Genomic DNA, 18,512 nt, shown 5'->3' with positions numbered 1-18,512 from the left:
GTGCAGGTGTATTGTTCAGGTATAGCTGTAGCTTTCTATAGCGTACAATTACACAGGAGGATTCTTTTGCACAGACTTCTGTATCATTAGATATTTGCCACTGCCAAGAGAGTAGACTGTGTCAACTGATTCAGCCCTGTCAATTCTATTCACTGGGGTGGGAAAGAAACAGGAGAATCAGGAGCTAAAATCCAGTGGCCTGGGTTCTTGAACATGTTCTTGGCTTTTGGTGGCAGTGCGATGGCGCAAAGCGTGAGAGGCTGTGTGCTTCTGTAGGTAGACCAACAATTTTAGATCAGTGAGTCTCCTTGTGAATTTGTTCCCCTCCACTGTTCACCACGTCTGAGGCTTTGGGATGCTCTGAAAGTGCTTATATGGCCAAAGCACACCATGGCAGGATAGTTCTCAGCGAGCAATTCTTTTGGGTGTAGTTAGTTGGCATAGACTAGAGGAACTTTCTTGTGTAGAACATGAATTGAAATCTGGGAAGAGCCATTAGTTAATTTTCCTTTTATAGTTTTTTTCAATTTATGGGGAAATTCACAGTTCCATGGACTGCTTCTTGCAGCTGGACTGCAGAGAAGGATTGAAAAAGTTCTGAAAGAACTAATATATTGTAGAGAAATTGGCATGGAGATATTTCTGGTCAAATGGTCCATTTTTAATAGAAGTTATAAAAAATGTGATAGATCTTGCATTTTTTTTTTTTTAAATCCTGTAAAGTTCTGTGTCTGTAACGACAGCAGTGTGACAGATATTCACAGTACTCCTACATTCCTTCCCCTGCAGTTAATTATACAATTTCTTTCCACCCTCACAACATTTGTTCTTTCCTTTCCTTAGCTAGCTGCAGATACAAAAATCTGTGCCAGCATGAGTCTAAATCTGGTCCACCATGTTCTAAGTTTTGAAGGTGTACAAAAATGGATTCTTTTATGTCAAAGTAGCAGTAGTCTGCCACAGTTGAGGCTGTTAGTTTTAACATAATTACAGAGAAGCAGCCAGAACTACTGTCATGCTTTGTGCCAAACGTGGGTCATGGCAGAGCCTAAGGACAGCATGCACAGGCTGCTGGGGGCAGAAAAGGAACTTGTCTCACTTATCTTAACCAGAATTGCTGTTTGAGTTCTGTTTTCTAATTGGTTTTGTGTTGATCCAACGATTTTGATTTTTAAAGCTTGCATTCAGAAGGTTTGTGTGTTAGCAATGTGTGTGTCAAGTTTGCTTTTATTTGTGGGTTAAAACATTATAATATTTTTAGAATTAGTTTTCTTTTGCTCAGCTAGATTTTTATAGACATATTGACATTTGATATATAGAGACGACTTTACTTTGGAAAACTATTTATTTGTAAATAGGTTTTAGCATGAAGTAATAAATATTGTCTGATTTAACATTAGGAGAATGTATCTTGAATCATTATTCAGATCAGGGAGAAAATTTTGACTATTTCTGCAGTACTGGTAGTTGCTGAATATTGCTGTTGCTTAGTTGTAGTATAGCAGTAGAGAGAAAGTTCTTGGTCAGGTGTGAGAAATAGGACAGTGATTATGTGGGTGATTATGATTAGTTTTATTATTAATACACTGCCTAAATAGTACCAGTGCAGTATCCAAATAACAACTCTATTATCTGTTACAATGGATTATAGTATAATCAGGACGTGGTGCTTCCTGTTAAGTTACAAGCTTCATTAAGACCCCCTTGCTGTCTAAAATTTTCAGAGAAGTCTTGGTGCAGCTTGGTCCACTTAGCCTCAGATTTTGGTCAACAGTCTCAGTGTAAAAAGATGTAATTTAAACAGGTTCAGGTAGAAACATTCAGGGTAACAGTTTGGCCTTGCAGCATTCACAATGACAAAGCAACGAAGCACCTGTGTAGGTACTTTAGGATTTGATTTCTGTATTTGACCAGATCTTAGCCCTTTTGCTCACCCATCCAAGAGTGAGCGGTCCCCTTCTGTGACCTGGCTGTACTCTATAGGTGTCCATGCCGGGGACAGGATCCACCTGGAAGCTGCCTGTGACTCCAGGAGACAGTTGGTGCAGCTGGCCCAGTCCTCAGCAGCGTTTTATACTGCGCTGCAGGCTGATGTGCGCCAAAGTCAGTTGCAAACAGCTCAGCTCCCCTGTCTTTGGACTGTATTAATTACGTGTGCATCCTGACAGTTCCACCTGCAATGTTCACCTGGTGTGTTTTATCTTAGGACAAAGCATTCTGCTCTTCAGAGATGGTGGAAAGGGGACAGCGTGTGTAGGATACGTGCAAAGACCTATCTTCTGTCCCTGTCACAGTTGTGAAATAATTTTGGAATCCAGAAGGTGTAGTCTGTCTTGGCGTCACAAATACTTGGCACAGTAGTAGATTCAAAGTGGGGAAGTTGCTGCATCTAGAGGAGTTTTAAGTTTATTGGAGTTTTTAAGCTTATACAGCTAATTAAAAAGATAATGAGGTTAAGAAAAGATAAGAATTGCCATTAAGTAAAAGTGGGACTCTAAATCAGCCTGTATTTGTAAGCTCTCAGCTGAGTGTGTGCCTAATAAGATGCAAATACTAAGAGAATTAAGATCTGGACATATATTAAAATAGTGCTTATTTAATGATAGATTCAAAGTCTCTAACTGAATTCTACCACTGGCAATACTTTTCTTCTGTTTGAAATAACTGATAAAAGACATGATTTCAAAAGGTTGGTTTCTTAAGGTTTTGAATTTTTCATGATTGCTAAAAACTGACAGATTTGCATGTATTTATGTAAAACATGAAGGTAGTATCAAATGAAATGAAATTTTGTTGTTTGTTTGGTGTCTGTGTTGTTGTTTTGGGTTTTTTTTGGTATAGTTTTGTTGTTGTTACTCTTGTTTTTAGAACATGAAGTTGCAAAACATCAATTAAACCAAAATGATCTGATGACATGCATTTAAGCCCACTAATTCTTGCAATTAAACATCTTCTGGTACAGACTGTGTGCCTATTCAGGAATCTGTATTTCTAAAAGCTCAGTATGCTGTGTAGGCAATGAATAGAGGGGAAAAATAAGAAGAAAAACAAATTGTCAGATAAAGATATAATCTGAAATGGACATCATAAACCACAGTAATTTGGGTTAATTGTCTCTATTCCAACCTTAACATGGGCAAAATATATTTTGATTTTGATCTGTGTTGAGTAAGGAATGCAAGACATAAGTCTGGAACAGAGACAGACCCCTGTACTCAGATGTAGTATAAATATTTTAGGACAAGTTAGTGTTCTGAAAAACCTAAAAGCGTAAAAGAACAGTAATGTCCAATAGCAATGTTGTAATTTACCATGGGACTGATTATTTCTAATATATTTTTCTTTGTCACATCTGTTGAGTAAAGTCTGTCTATAGGTTTATATGTTTGAGTACTGTGAATTTGTTGTTGGCTTTCTGTATAACTCAATAAAATTATTTTTTTCTGTTGAAGATCCTTTTTGTTGAATTCAGTTCTTTCTGTTGAATATCCTTTGCTTGCATCTGACCTTTATTTATGTTGATTTTGCTTCATTTTTTCATTTACCATGCTGTTCAGTTTTTGGATGCCAGAAGAACAAAGGTTTGTCCACTGTTTGCAGTAAATGTATTTTTTCAAAATTCAGTATTGCATATTGTGGTTTTTTTTTTGTTTGCTTTTTAGAGATACAGTAATCCTGTTTACTAAACTCATTCATAGCTTTAGCTGCCAAAATGAAAAATTGAAACCAACCAGTCCCAACTCAGCCCCTCCCCAAAGTCCCGTTAATTATAGTGAGGGCTTTGATTAACTTTATAAACAGCAGTACTGTTGAGCATCATGAAGAGCAGATTTATCTTTAGTCTATGAAGTAATTTAGAAAACATGGAATACTGAGTCTTTGAGCTTTGTAGGTACACATTGATTGTTCTAATGGATGTGTCACTGCCTAGTGTTTGCATTTGTTGCTGTTAATTTTATCTGTAGCTGACATTGTTTTGTGTGTTGTCTTCTTTTTTTTTTCGAGAAGCACTTGAAAGATTTCATTACAGATATTGTCACCTGCATTTGATATTTTATAAGGTCATTTGATATGCTTTCATTACTAATTCTAATGACTTCTTGTAACAGCGTACAACAAAAGTTTAATCAAATACTAATTCTACATTCAGATCCTAAAGTATTTTTTTCTTTTTCTTTATTGCAGCATCTGCAATTGACAATCCAGGCACTTCAAGATGAGCTTAGAACCCAGAGAGACCTTAACCATCTTCTCCAGCAAGAAAGTGGGAACCGAGGGGCTGAGCATTTTACCATTGAGCTCACAGAGGAGAATTTTCGAAGACTTCAGGCAGAACATGATAGACAAGCTAAAGAGCTCTTCCTGTTGAGAAAAACTCTAGAAGAAATGGAGCTTAGGATTGAAACACAAAAGCAAACACTAAATGCCAGAGACGAATCAATAAAAAAGCTTCTAGAGATGTTGCAAAGTAAAGGTTTGCCTTCTAAAGGAATGGAAGATGACAATGAGAGAACTCGAAGGATGGCAGAGGCTGAATCTCAGGTTAATCATTTAGAAGTGATTTTAGATCAGAAGGAGAAGGAAAACATGCATCTTAGAGAGGTAATGAAAAACTCATTTATTTGTTTAAAATATATATTTTTGTTAAAAATAGTCATGGTACTTGTTGCAGTTTTAGAAATATAATTTAGAGTATTGAAGTGTTTTCTTTTTGTGCTCTAATTCTTTCATGAAAAGGATAGCATGCATTTGTTTTACATCTGTAATAAGTACACAGCAGGACTTTATGACATTTGAAAACAAGTATAAGAAAATATGGAAGAGAAGTAAGTATATTTGGGCTTATCTCTGAAATGTTGCATTGCAAAGTTTCTTTATCCTTTTGACAAAGTGATATCTGGCAAATGAAGACCTACTGAAGAGGGAAATGACACCTGCTGCTGCTCTAACTAAAGAGTCATGAGTGCATGCTACCTTTGTGTTGGATTTGTATGCCTCTGGTGTCTGAAAAAGAGTGCTTTAAAATCATTTGCCTTCCATATAAACAAAGGCTTCTGCCTTGTGTGTATTTCTAATGTATTTTCATATGGGGATACTCCCAACTTTTTACATAAATATACCATAATGTCACTTCGAAATACTGTACTGGTGGCTGTGCTCTGCTTTGAGAGACCTTAAATTTGATCCCAAGCCCACCTGCATCAGCTGCCCACATCACTTGTAAATGCATTTTCGGGACTGGATTTGGGATGATTGGATTAGTACAATCGAAACAAAATCTGGCCTAGTGTCAAGCCCATCTGCCCCTTTAGATCCCAGCAGTGTTCTCATGTGACTGTCAGGCAAACAACGCAGGGTGAGTCTTCCTCACAAAGACCCTGCTAAGGAGGGTGAAAATTGCAGAGAGGTTGTGTACAAGCTTCACACAGCAAGGGAAGTCAGGAGAAACAGGTCTGTTTGCTTAGAAACTCAGCAGCAGCATGGTCACTAAAAACACCAATTTGCCTGACAGATCAAAGTGCAAATGAAATTAGAGCAAGAGCTTAAGAATTAGTGCTCGAGATTAAGAACAGCTATTTACATCTAGAGATTGTTGTCAAAATATTTTCTTTGCTATGAACAAATTATTTTATATTTATCTTATGGTCTTCTCTAACCTAGAATATGTATTGAGGACTCAGTACTGTTTCTGCTGCCCATTTGAAGCTTAGAAAGTGGAGAATTTCATGATACCTTTCAGTAAAGTTTTCTTGTCAAGGTGTGGATCCTGAATCTCTTCACAGGCAGAATTTTAATTAAAACTGATGCAACACATAATGGGTTCTGAAAGGAGTTGCATAAGGAGCTAGTGATACTGAATTTGTGATGAGGGAGGGCTGTGGAATAAGTTCTGTAAACTAGCAGACAAGTTTCTGGATTTAGGTCTGCATACACTCTGTTTTCAAGGGTGGATGATTATGTGGTTGTATTTCATCTGTTGTATCAGTATCACTTAAGTTTGTGAACCCTAATTTGGCTGTATATTGGACATGAGGAAATTCAAAGAAAGTTTCTGATGAGAATGGTAATCAAGGACAGTGAGAAATAGAACTAAATTGAGCTTGAAAAGTAGATAAAACGAAAGGTTCTAAGTAAAGTCCTTTGGCATCCAGTTTATTGATTAGTCCAAGGAATGCTGAAAGGAGTTATTATTGCTACCTATAGACTGTGCATGTTTCTCCTGTATTTATACTGAATTAATTTGATGTTCCCCCCTGGGTTATTCTCGGGGGCAGGGAAAAAAGTTGTTTCTCCCTCAGTTGATATGAGAATATAGAGGTTGTCTTTTGTCTGGAGTGCTGCAAGAATAGAATGCAAATAAAATGGGATTTACTGTTTATGACATACTGATATACCTTGGTGAGTGGTCAAGGTTTAAAATTTTACTAGATTTGTTGCCTGGAATCTGTCCCAGCCAGATTGGCAGGACCATCTAATGTTTTGGAGATTTTGGCTCACAAGTTCCTTGTTTTTCTAAGAATTCAAGGCTTTGGGTGAACTCTGTTTCTTCAGCTCTCTTTCTGTTGCATGGTATTTATAGTTTGTTTTTTTATTTATTTTTTTAAATTTCTGCATATTTGAAGTTTGTTGTAGGGAGCTTGGAAGTATGATGTGTAGGCTGTAGGAACTCTTCAGAAACAAAATGTTTTAGTAGGTCCCTGTTTGTTTATCCAGGATTCTGGATTTTATTTCTCTGGTGGGCTCTTGGAAAATGTTCTGAGGTTCAAAGTTTTTCTTTTGCTTTCTTGTTATGGAAAGTTGTCTGCATGCTTTGAAGTAACATCTGACATTATGTACAGTTAAAAGTATTACGTATTTGTTAAAAGTCCAAATAGATCAACCTTTGATCTTTGCGTGTAGCTTGGTTAAGTCCTTGTTCTGCAGTGCTCATTTGAATTTGTCTCTGCTTTTACTCTTCATCCTGCACAATACAGGTTCTCAATATGATAAACCAGAGGTTACTGTGTTGAATCTTCTGCAACAGCCTCCCCAGTGGATTGATATTTTTATTTTCTTAACTAGTGTTTGTAGGTTTTCATCCTAACTGTGTAAATCACCTGGCAGAGTTACTGATCATTTTCTTCCTCCTGAGAATGCTGTAAAAGTAGGCTAGGACTTGGATATATTTTTAATGAATTTCATTCATGAGTTATTTAGTATTCACTCCAATTGTGTTAATCTTTCTATACCTTTAACAAAATATTTGTCATTTTAGAACATCGTCTAAAATACTCTGCTTTCTTTATTTTTACAGGTTGGAGTATAGCTCAAGTGTTGAGTGTATTTCTGAGAAGCTAGCATTGGGTCATGTGTAATGTTCTGGTTGATCAAATCCTGGATGGCTGTTTCTTCTTTTTAAGTAGTTTTACTATTTTATGTCTGCTGCTGCACTTGAAACTGCGCCAGGGGAGGTTCAGGAGGATTTTCTTCATGGAAGGGGTTGTTAAATGCTGGAAGGGACAACTCAGGGAGGTGGTGGTGTCACCATCCCTGGAGGTGTTCAAGAAATGACTGGATGTGGCACTCATCTAATTGTCTAATTGTTACCACCATGGTCTAATTGATAAGATGGAGATGGTCAAAGATTTTGGACTTGATGATCTTGGAGGTCTTTTCCAACTTTAATGATTTGGTGATTCTGTGAAACAAGTTAAGGATGATAAAGTTCTGTGTAACATCATCTGAAATTATTTGACAAATAGTTTGTGTGTCAGTTTACCTTTACAATGATAGATTTTGCTCTAGTTTCCAGCAGAAAGAGTGCTGTCTATGGAAAAAAGTTAATGTGGTGCAAACGAGGTTGAATGTGGAAAAAAATAGCTGAAGACTTCTGATTTTATTCCGTCTCAACACTACATTAAATTGTCTAGCTGGTAACTTTTTCAAAGTTCACTTAACTAGGTAGAGAGAAATAACTTCTTGTTGTCTTTAAGACTTTACCTTGTCAATCACTAATTTTCTGCCAATTTCACACAAAAATGCACATTACCAGAAATAAATATCCTACTGTTGATTGGCTGAATATCCAAGAATCATGCAAAAATTCTCTTTTTTAAGCCCTTGATTTCTTCTTCCCCCTGCCCCCCCCCATGACTAGCCTTAGCAGAATTTCATAATTATAGCTGCATTCAAAGACCTGGAATTTCTCCAGGCTTTAGATGGTATTTCTTAGAGGAAGTACAGGAGAGAGTAATGGAAATGGCTAGTGTACTAGAGGCAGAGAAGTAACTCCAGAAAATAAAACAATAGGGTTTTTTTTCTTCCTTTGTTTTCATATTCTTAGTAGATACAGACTAACCGTGGTGTGTTGACTTTGTGGCCCTCAAAGATTGTACCTTTCTGCGGTGTGCAGTCCACTGCATCTTTAAACTTCGTTTCACAGAAGCAAACTTGTGATGGCAGTTTTGCTCAAGCTGTGTGTTTGAAGGTCTTAGAAATGGCAAATGTGAGGCCCATTGTAGAGCAGGAGGAGGAGAGTAAAGCTGAAGTTGGAATCCTGCTCTTTTACAGGAATAGCAAAGAATGTCAGTGTCGGCAAGGTTCACTAAAATGTTGGGAAATCAGCTATGCAAAAAATGGCGTTAGATTTCTTTCCAGTATCAAGGAATTTAAAATCTAGGCAACAAGCTTTCACAGGGATAGCCGAATTCCCAGCTTAGAGATAGTTACAGCAAAGGTTTCCTTAGTTCCTGATTGACAAAGTAAGAGAGAACAAATAACAGCTCTGAGTAACAAACAGTGTGAACATGTGTTTCTGCTTCAGTTTTGGAGATGCAGCCTCTTAAGGGAATGTTGAGCTCTTTTTCATGCCTTCTGAGGATTTCTGCCCAGATTGCACTTGGTTTTTCATCACTGAATTAGACTGAATCCTATGCTTTTAACTAACTAAACTCACTTGATTATTTTTGTTAGTGTTTTTCAAAGGTAGCTGAAATTTATTGTTATTTTCTGAAAAAAAAAAATTAATAGCTTTTGCTTTGATAAGGAAGTTAATATATCCTGTAGGGAACAAAGTGGTCTTTGCAAGCAGACTTAAGAAAAGGGCCATTCTTGGTCTGTTAGTGGTTGAAAAATCTGTCTTGGAGCCATAATGTCATACTATGGCATTCTTCATGTTCAGAATTAAGTATCATGAAGATCACTTAAATATACATTCCTGTCAGAAAACACAAGATGCCTGACTTAAAGTTCTTAAATTGGTTATCACATGTCTCTTTTAGAATTTTAAATAAACATTTGTTTCCCTATAACTTTGGGAGAACTGTGGGTAATACGGGGATTTTATCATGTGGAAATCTAGCACAGATGTTTGGTATTACTTTTTTTTAAACATAGTGACCACACATTATTTACCCTAAGTACCATTAAGTATTTTTTTATTATTGCTATTAAAAACTTGCCTAAGGCAAAGTCCCACTAAGTCTCTAGTGAAGTCAAATGTTAAAATTCCAGCAAGTATTTTATTATATATACATACACGTATATTACACATGCCCTCTCTGTACAACATGCAATTTCACTAAAACAAATTCTGAGATCATATAGGATTTTATATACACATTTTAACTCTTATCTTGCATGTATTCTTAAAATAATTTTGTTGGTCATGGTTTAAAGTTACAGCTTTTTTATATTTAGTAGAAAGAAGAACAACACATCTTTATTATAATTTAAAATGTACTTCTAAACTTTCAAGTTTTTTTTAAAAACTTTGCTCTATCTTTGAACTCAGCTTGGTCAAATAATGAAGGCTGCTGATAGGATTTGAACTGCCATCATGAATTAGTTATTGCATGTTTTTAAAGTTATTAATGGAGCAAAGTTCCTTCTTCCACTGTGAATAGAACAGATGCCTTGCAGACTTTTGGTGTTTACTGTAAATGTCTTACACTGGAGCCAGTAGTAATTTACTAAGGAAATGCTTTATCGACACCAAACGTTTCTTCCCTGAAGTTGGTTACACAGATTAACAGCCATTCTAGACTGAGCTTTTTAATTAGGTTCATTAGTGCCTCTTTCTTTTTATTTCTTCTGGCTCCACTCAAAATATTCATCTTATCATTTTCTATAAAGACAATATCAAAATATCAATAATAATACGTGTTTTTAAGGTGACCACTTAAGTATAAAGGAGGACTCTGCAGTGCTGGCAGTCACTGGAGACATGAGAAAATAGACAGAACCTGATTATGCTCTAGGGAACAGTTGTTACCTCTAACATAGCCCATTCAGATTTTGCTATGTCCTGTGATATACTTGCCAGGGTGCTTGGTTGCAATAGTTTTTATAAGTTCATGAAGGATTAGAAAGCTTTGTTCATTTAGAAATCAGGTTCCTTAAAAACAGGATTGATCTCCATGACACCACCACCAGTAGCTTGGAATCTCATGTATGAGAAAGCTGTCAGTTCGAAACTGCCATGTCTCATAGTAGCAAATAAAGAAATTATTTTTGGAAGAGAGAAAAATCAGATTCATAAATAAGCTGGATTTCTATACCTTTCCAAGCGTAGATGTGGTAAGTATTGATCCTGCCAGCATTCCTGGGAAGTGCATCCTTCAGAAGGTAATCTGGGGACTGGCTTGAATTGCTGTAACTCAAGTATTGTCCCCAGATGTAAAATACTGTCTTTGCAAGGCTCTTTGCTCAGTTCACACATTTACCACTTTCTGGTTGCATGTCAAGATTTTAGAGACAAGCCACAATGAAATAGAGAAAAAGGATGAATTTTGGTTTCTTTCATATTCCCTGTTCTGTAAACCTGCTGCTACTCATTTCTGTGCCAATAACTTCATTATTCTATAATGTAATTAACTTTCTCTAGCTCCATCCTTCCTGTCCTTTTTCATATGAATGACTATAGCTTATGTAGGTGACTCATAGCTCTGACATGCTGATGTATTTTCACAGAATCAGAACTGAATTTCCAGGGAAGGGGAGAGCTGGTTACCCTCGAATTCCAGTGTACACTTCTCTATTTAGTCTCTCTGTGTTAGCTAAGTTGAGACTCCTTTTTCTTAGGAAACATTCAGCCTTTTAGCTGGACTGGAAATCTGTGTATTGTCACACAAACTGGAGTTCCAGAAAACTGCAACAGGCCAATCTCCTGCCAGAGTCTATATCTGTGTGTGTGTATATATATGTATTGAATACATTTTTTCCTTTGCAAAGATGCAAAGCCTCAAAAGAAGAAAATGTGTTTTTTCATCTTAAAAAAACCCTCCTCCACCCCCCAGTCTGCTGAAATAGAACAGTTTTTCATTTGCTAAATTTTTTCCTTGTGCAAGTCTTAAACTCTGTGTAAGAAAATGAGTTTTGCCTTGGTATGTGCTGGCTTATTTTAGTAATAAAAGTGGAAGTTTTATTGTAGGTAGTAGAACACAGCTAATAATGTAAACCCTTTCTAAAGTTTCACCTAAAACTCATCTTGATGAAGGAAAAGTGTAATGTTAGATTAAACTATTTAACAAAACGATATTTCTGATTTAGTGAATAGATGATCATATCCTAATTTTATAGATATAGTAATTGGCGTGTGAGGAAATCCTCATAATAGGAAAAGTTTTGGTTGTTGACAGTTTGAGGCTGGTATTCCAACATGATTAAAAGGCTCTTAATATATTTATGCACAAACACAAAATTTGATAATGGCTATAAATACATCTCACTATAAAGATTTGGCTAAAATATTGGTGAATAACCCCAATGTGCTCTGAAAGACATATCCTCTGAAAATGTGGATTTGTTTGAAAGCACTGAGGACAAAATTCTGTTTATGTTTGTAATTTTTTTTTTTTTTTTTTTTGGGAGTCAAATGAGGTCAGTGGGATTAACTGATTTAAGGGGAATAGGATTACATTTGAGAGAATAAATGAATCCAGACTTGGTTACTGCTTGGCCACACTATGGGAAGGAAATAGTTTGCTGTAGCTTTTCTGTAGGTAGAGCCAATGTCTTCACCTGCTTGGCTTATCTCCATTTATCAGCACATCATCTCCTCCCTGAAACAAAACCCTTTAGAAAACAAACAAAACAACCTAAATGTTTAGAGCCAATTATGTCTAATGAGTGTATTTAGCATAGTTACTGCTCTGTGTGTTCTTTATTGCCCTGCTTCTTACACAATTTACTTGCATATATTCTTTCTAAATACATACTTTGTGTTCTCTCCTAGCCACCTGTGACAATGGAAGATTTTGTACATAGTCCAAGTTCCACTGATGTTACTAAAAAAGAGAAAAATGATGTAATAATTGACAGAGCAATACTTAGTCAGCTGATGGCTGTACTTGGTAATTGCAAGCAGGTTCTTAGTGGTGTTTCACTGACTTGTGGGTACTGTATCCTCCATTAACAAAGCTCTTATGCTGCCATTGCTCTGTGGTGTTGTCTCATTCCTAATTCACTTCAAACCAGTATTTCTTGGGAAAGACTTCCAAATGGGGCTAGTAAACAACCATTTATTCAAGGGAATGAGCTTCACACACCTTTCTTGTTAAAACCTGCATGTGGAGAATACATTATTTTCATTTGCTAATAGATAACTAACATCTAGTTAGATTTTTTTTTGTAGTCACACTGCTTTAATTGGCTTTGGCTCGTTCACAATCTGTTTCCCTGAATATAAATTTATTTATAAAAACGTAGATCTTAGGTTTTAGATTTATAACAGTGAATATAAGCTAAAACATGTGGGTTTATTTTCTTTAGCTCATTATTTGACTCAAAACTAAACATTGGAAAAAAATATTTCTCTAATACATGATCTTTAGAAGGAGAACTTTAGGAATTTCTCAGTTCATGAGCTCCTTTCAGCAAGTTCCTGCAAATACAGAGTTAATTTTCTACTTTTTCATTTTCAGCTGAATTTTTTCAAGGTTATTAACTAAATCAGTGGTCTTCAGATGCTGAGCAAGAACTAGTGCATTGATTACTAGGTATTTAAAAGTATGGGGGAAAAGATGGGGCCCTAAATAATTCCTAAAAATCAGCCAATAGCTAACTTGAAGATTTGCATCCTTCATGTAGAGCATGAAGGCACTAGGTGGCTCTCTTGAACGAAGATTGTGTTTCAGTCTTGTTTTCACAGATGATCTCACCGTATTTGTTATTTTTCATTGCTCTTTTTACAATGGTAGAGCTTGAAGTCAATGCAAAGACAATTCCACACAGATTTTATTTTAGTCTGTGATCTGCATGCAGTTTAGAACAGCTATGTCAAAGAACCAAAGCAAGGAGACTGAAAAGGATAGTGCAGCTCTCTACAGAAAATGAGGAATGCAGTCTGAAGGGATTAGTGGAATTTGGTCCCAATGTGTTAGTCAAGGTTTGTAATTTAATTTACAAAAGTGAAAGAGCAAAGTGAGGGGTCATTTTCCTCTTTGAATGGGTTGGAGTTTGACCATATCTGCTCTAAAACTGCAACTGCCAAAACACATCTGAAAGCACATTGGGGGACCAGCAGCACTAATTTCAGATGTTAGCAAGTTTTTAGCAGTGCTGAGTTAAAACCACAGCCTCTCTCAGCTTGAGGTACCTGTGAGACACTGGGCACTCCCATGGCTCCAGCGTTCCTTGTTTCAATATCTGGGGGAAGAAGCTGCCATTCCAAAGAACAGTGTTTTCATGGAGAAAGCACATTTTTCTTTTATATCTTAAGAATCATAGGCAATGTCATTGCTGATGAATTTTTCTGTCCCCAAATATGAGTAATTAAGCTTTTTGCTATATGCTATTTCTTAAGTGATTGTGCAGGTGTCAGATAGATGAGAACACCCAATATACCATCTACTCAATTGTTGTCTTTGGTGTCATCTATTAAACATCTCTTTTGATGAAGAGTTACAGTATCCTTGGGGAATTACCATGCTGATAATTCCCTAAGATGTACCATTCATTCTCCTTTTTTTTTTTTTTTTTAATTTTTATTTTTTTTTTTTTTTTTTTTTTTTTTATCCCTACTGATTGAACCCAAATGGAAGGTGCCTGTGCAGGTTTCCATAGCTTGAGAAATGCAGTGATGAACAAACTTGTGGTGGAGAATTTTTCTGATTTTGTAGTGCAGTTAACACATACATGCCACAAACAACTTTTTCCTCTTGTAGAGCTTTCTCACAAAGGAAGTAGAATCTATATTCTATTTAAAAATGTACCATTGTAGCATAGGAGGAAGGATTTTTATTGCAGATGCGTTGTTATCCCAACAAAAATGTTGGTCTGTTTCAGAGCCTTGGTGGACTGAACACCTGCATGTTTCAGAGTCAGAACGATCAGTTTGTTCTCACTTGTTCCTGATCTGCCTGTAGAGAGTAATTTTCATCTCTCAACTTGCAAATGGCATACTTTCACATAGGAGGACATGTGGCAGAGAAAAGATTTTCTTCTGATAACAAGTTTCAGAAACCATTATCAAAATAATGTTACCTTTCAGCCTCTCAACAGCATTGTGAGTGTTTACAGAGGTCTTGGCAGTGCTTACTCCCCATCTGCATCATTAAGGCACATCATGATTGGCCAGAAAAAGGAATTCTTACCAAGAGATTGGGAACAGACAAGCATAGGCCCCCAGCAAAAAAAAGTTCATTTTAACACCAACTCAGATAATAGAATTTATCGAAACAATAGCAGGCTTCAGGATGGTAAGATAGAGCTTCTGGAGGGATTCCAGATCAGGGCTACTTTCGATCATTTGTTTCCTCAGTGTTTGCTTTCTTGTTTCTGTTGCATGTATCTGAAAGCCCAGTGCCACATGCAAAATTCTTCTTTAATTTATTAACCATTTTTTTCTGAATGGCTTGCTTTCCAGCAAAGTCTTAAAAAATACTGGTTTAAACATCCAGAAAACCTGCGTGGTTTTTGTGTCTGATAGAAAAAATGGAGTTAGAAAGTTTCATAAAGACTTCCCTTTTATTTCTTTGGAAACGAATTATGAATACATTATTAGCAGGTTGAGTATTCCTAGTATATGAATTTGTGGTGGTTGAACTTCACAAGAATCTTTCAGTCAATTTTGTGGCACTTTAGCTCTAATGTCAAAGGTATTTGAATATTTCCTATGATCCCTTCCTGCTAGAATCAAAGGCCGTATAACAGTGATGAACTCCATAAACAGGGAAAGGTGTAGGCTGTGCAATTAAAATGCTGCCAAGTAGGGTTTGGATCTGGTATGTGCATTATGATGTGATACTTGTGAAATGCTTACCAGTTATTTACAAAATGCTGACAGTTTCAGCAGAAGCTCTCCTGGGAAGAGGAGCAAAAGAGCTGGCTTAACATATTTAGTTTGCCAGCTGTAGGGGTTATGCACTTTTTTTGGGATAGGTATTTACTACAGGAAAGTAAAATCTAGGCAATTTGGAGCATGAAGGAATTTACGAAGAAAGCTCTTTTTGTCAGATTAAAAAAGGCTTTATACATGATCTGAATAATTGCATTCGCCATTATGACAGCTACATTTATTTGACTGTGTTCCCTCCAGGTCAAAGTTATGTATCATAAACTTGGCAGTCATTAGTGTTTCTGGTCTTTCACTGGACTGTTGCAACTTGGGGTTGCAGTGACTCACACATTTATGAAAGACCTGCAAGAATTCTGTTTCCACACGAACGCCCTCCCCTTCTTTTTCAGAGCAGAGTTAAATATTCCAGATTGAATGTATTGAAGTTCTTTGTCTATCACCCCTTTTCCATTTCACTTTGAAGGAGGTATTCAATGAAAGCAGTATCAGCCAGTATCAGGGTGAAACAATTGAGACTTCTCTGTGGGACTTTTGGCCCACTTTGGTATTTAGTGTGTGTCAACATCAGGTGATTGTGATGAAGCCGTACTCAAAATTTCTGCCCAAGACAAGTTTCAGAATTGCACATTTAATCAGGTTATATGCTAGCCTCTATTCCTTTTGAGACACACTGAAATAATGAAAAAACTGTTTGGCACTTTTAGATATCAGAAACGCCTTTTTATTTGAAGGTTTGGAGCCCTTCTTCCCCAAACTGTTAGTCCTGAGGACAGCTTAAAAATGTTACTGTCTCTGAATACTCCCTGAATTACTGTTAAGTATCTGTCTCTGAATATATTCAGAACTTTTCTTTCCTGAAGTGTTACATAGTGCTTGGGGTTCACTGAGAAAGAAACACAAGGACAAACAACTTGGAAAAAGTAAAGCTTACCAGCTTGTCTGTCCTCTGGATTTCTTTGAGATGTTTTGACCTTTTTTATTCAACTTCACACCCCCCTCCACTCTCATCTGCACTTGGGGCACAAAGATAAGCAGCAGTCATGCCTTGTTCTTCATCTCTCATCCTGGGAGTGCAGCCCTGATGCAGGTGCAGAATAAGTGGCAGCTGTTTCAACTCTGTTCCAGGTGTGTGAAGCACAGGAGTAATTTTGTGTGGCTGCCTGGCTCTCACACCTGCCTGGATGCACAGCTTGGACTTCAGTTATTCCCAACCTCCTCAAAAAGCCATTACTTGGGAATGAGAGCTGCATGTAGATAAATACAAACAGTGTACACAAAATCCATGTGAATGTGCAGACTATGAATCTCTCTTTTCCAAGTGAATTTCCTGGCTACAGGAATACAGTATTCTATGTAAGTAATATGCCATATATAGCATCTTTATAGAAAGTGATATTTGTGGTATTAATGGCTTTGTAAAAATGTTTTGGGAGATGATTTGTATTAGTTCTTTTGGAATAGCAGTACTATGTGAAATGTCTCATAAAAGAGATGGATTCTGAAGACAGCAAAATGCTCTTTTAAAGATATTTTAGACAAGTATTTTTTTTTCTCCAATGTAAATTCAAACTTGGGTTCACTGGAATCCGTAAGTGTTCTCTAATAACTCTGAGAAAGTGATAATACCAATGCTTCTGCCACGAACGTTTCCAAATGCAAAAGTAACTTTTCTTTAGTGACACAGTAAAATTTATATAAATGTCAGGAAGAAGAAAATAGTGGGGTTTTGAGTGTAGGAATGTAATTCTCTGTAGGATACCTAGTTTGTTTTCAGAAATAAAATGGAACTGTCTGTATTTTGCACTAATTCTGTCTTTTGCATGCCTTCAGAGCTCTTAATGTCCAAACTGTACCTTCCAGCAGATTTGAAGCACTACACATCCTGATTCTTGGCGTACAAATAAATTAAAAAATTGACACTTCCTGTGAGGGAGAGGCAATACATACACAGAGCATGTTGAAACTGTGGAGCCTCTAACAGAATGCTTGGCAGTTGTGGAGAGATACACTTCAGAAAATAGTTTTTGCCGTGCTTTCTTGAGTGAATAGCCCATCAAAAGCTTGCTGGGAAAAGGAAATATCTTTAAAAGTTTTCATTGTATTCTTAGCTGTGTTAAACCAGTTTATTAAGAGTGGATTTATGCACTCTGGTACCTGAACAAAGTAATTTGTATTGGGATTGTTCAATGTGATGACAGAACTGGAAGTCATTATTACATTGTTATTACACTTGTATTTCTCTTTGCTGGCAAGTTCCTGAAGGACGTGAGATTTTAGATGTTGTCACACTCAGAGACAGAGTCTTACCTAACCTGGAAACCAGCAAGATAAAAAAGCAGGAAATGACCTGTAAAGAACAAAGTTCTTTGGGATTTTCAGGGACTGGTTGGGGATTTCTTGAAAAGCAACTGAGTTAATGATTGATTGTGGAGGAAGGAGTGAAAATAATGAGGTGTCATTAATTTTTCATAATTGTCAGCACTACAGGTGATAACTGGAAGCAATATATTGCTTTGTCTTGAAAGCACATGTCAAAAGCTGTTTTAGATGTCATTGCACCATAACAGCTGAGCAAAAATATACTATGCTTCTATAAGAATCTGTTAACCTTGTGTAATTTAATGCACTGAGAAATCAAATCGAACTTCTTTTTTTTTTTTTTTCTCGCAGTTGGGGTTAAATGAGCAATTCTTTAGTGAAAGAAAGTCTGTCTTGCTTTTAAGTGTTAAGATAAAATAGCACTGAATTAAAAGATGGTTTTAAACTTTATTTTTTTTTCCAGTAGCACGTGGACTGTTACAGTATGGGCTATGATTTATTTATTTTTTTTTTTATTGGGCCATCTGTTCATGAGCTATTGCTTAATAGAAAGAAAACAGGAAAGGCAAAAATATCAGAAAGTAACTGAGAAAAGTCTTACACTGCAGCTTGCTGGGTGGTATGTGAAAAATACAAGTTTTTCACTGCCTTTTAGACTATGTGTTCATTATCATAGCAGAACAGCAGCTTTGGAGCTAAGGAGTTAGTACTGAGGATATTTTGGGGGGTTGTATTGTGTGGTGTTTTTTTCATCTCTGCTCTTTCTTTTTGATATAAACATACTACAGACTTTCATAGTTTTGATCTTTAAGACATATTGTGTTAGAGATAAACGATGGTTTTACAGAGCTATTTCTATGGTCCATTAGGCTGTAGTATTACTCTTTCGTAAGTCCTGTTACTACAATGCATTGTT

The 18,512-nt window shown here is 36.5% G+C and overlaps 1 protein-coding gene across 17 annotated transcripts in view; it reads left to right on the top strand.

Moving 5' to 3' along the window:
- ERC2 (ELKS/RAB6-interacting/CAST family member 2) overlaps nucleotides 1-18,512 on the top strand; it is a 432,041-nt gene that overhangs the window by 62,713 nt on the left and 350,816 nt on the right. For 13 of the 17 annotated variants that reach the window (XM_017732424.1, XM_017732423.1, XM_017732425.1 and 10 more), the window contains 2 exons: nucleotides 3,558-3,581; nucleotides 4,186-4,602. In XM_017732424.1, the coding sequence (XP_017587913.1) occupies nucleotides 3,558-3,581; nucleotides 4,186-4,602 (441 nt within the window). The remainder of the gene's footprint in view (nucleotides 1-3,557; nucleotides 3,582-4,185; nucleotides 4,603-18,512) is intronic. The other 4 variants (XM_017732435.1, XM_017732433.1, XM_017732430.1 and 1 more) reach the window with 1 other exon arrangement.

This window comes from Corvus brachyrhynchos, unplaced genomic scaffold, assembly GCF_000691975.1.
Source record: "Corvus brachyrhynchos isolate BGI_N302 unplaced genomic scaffold, ASM69197v1 scaffold4, whole genome shotgun sequence".
Taxonomy (NCBI): Eukaryota; Metazoa; Chordata; class Aves; order Passeriformes; family Corvidae; genus Corvus; species Corvus brachyrhynchos.
The sequence above is the reverse complement of the archived record's forward strand: the minus strand, read 5'-3'. Positions and strand labels throughout refer to the sequence as shown.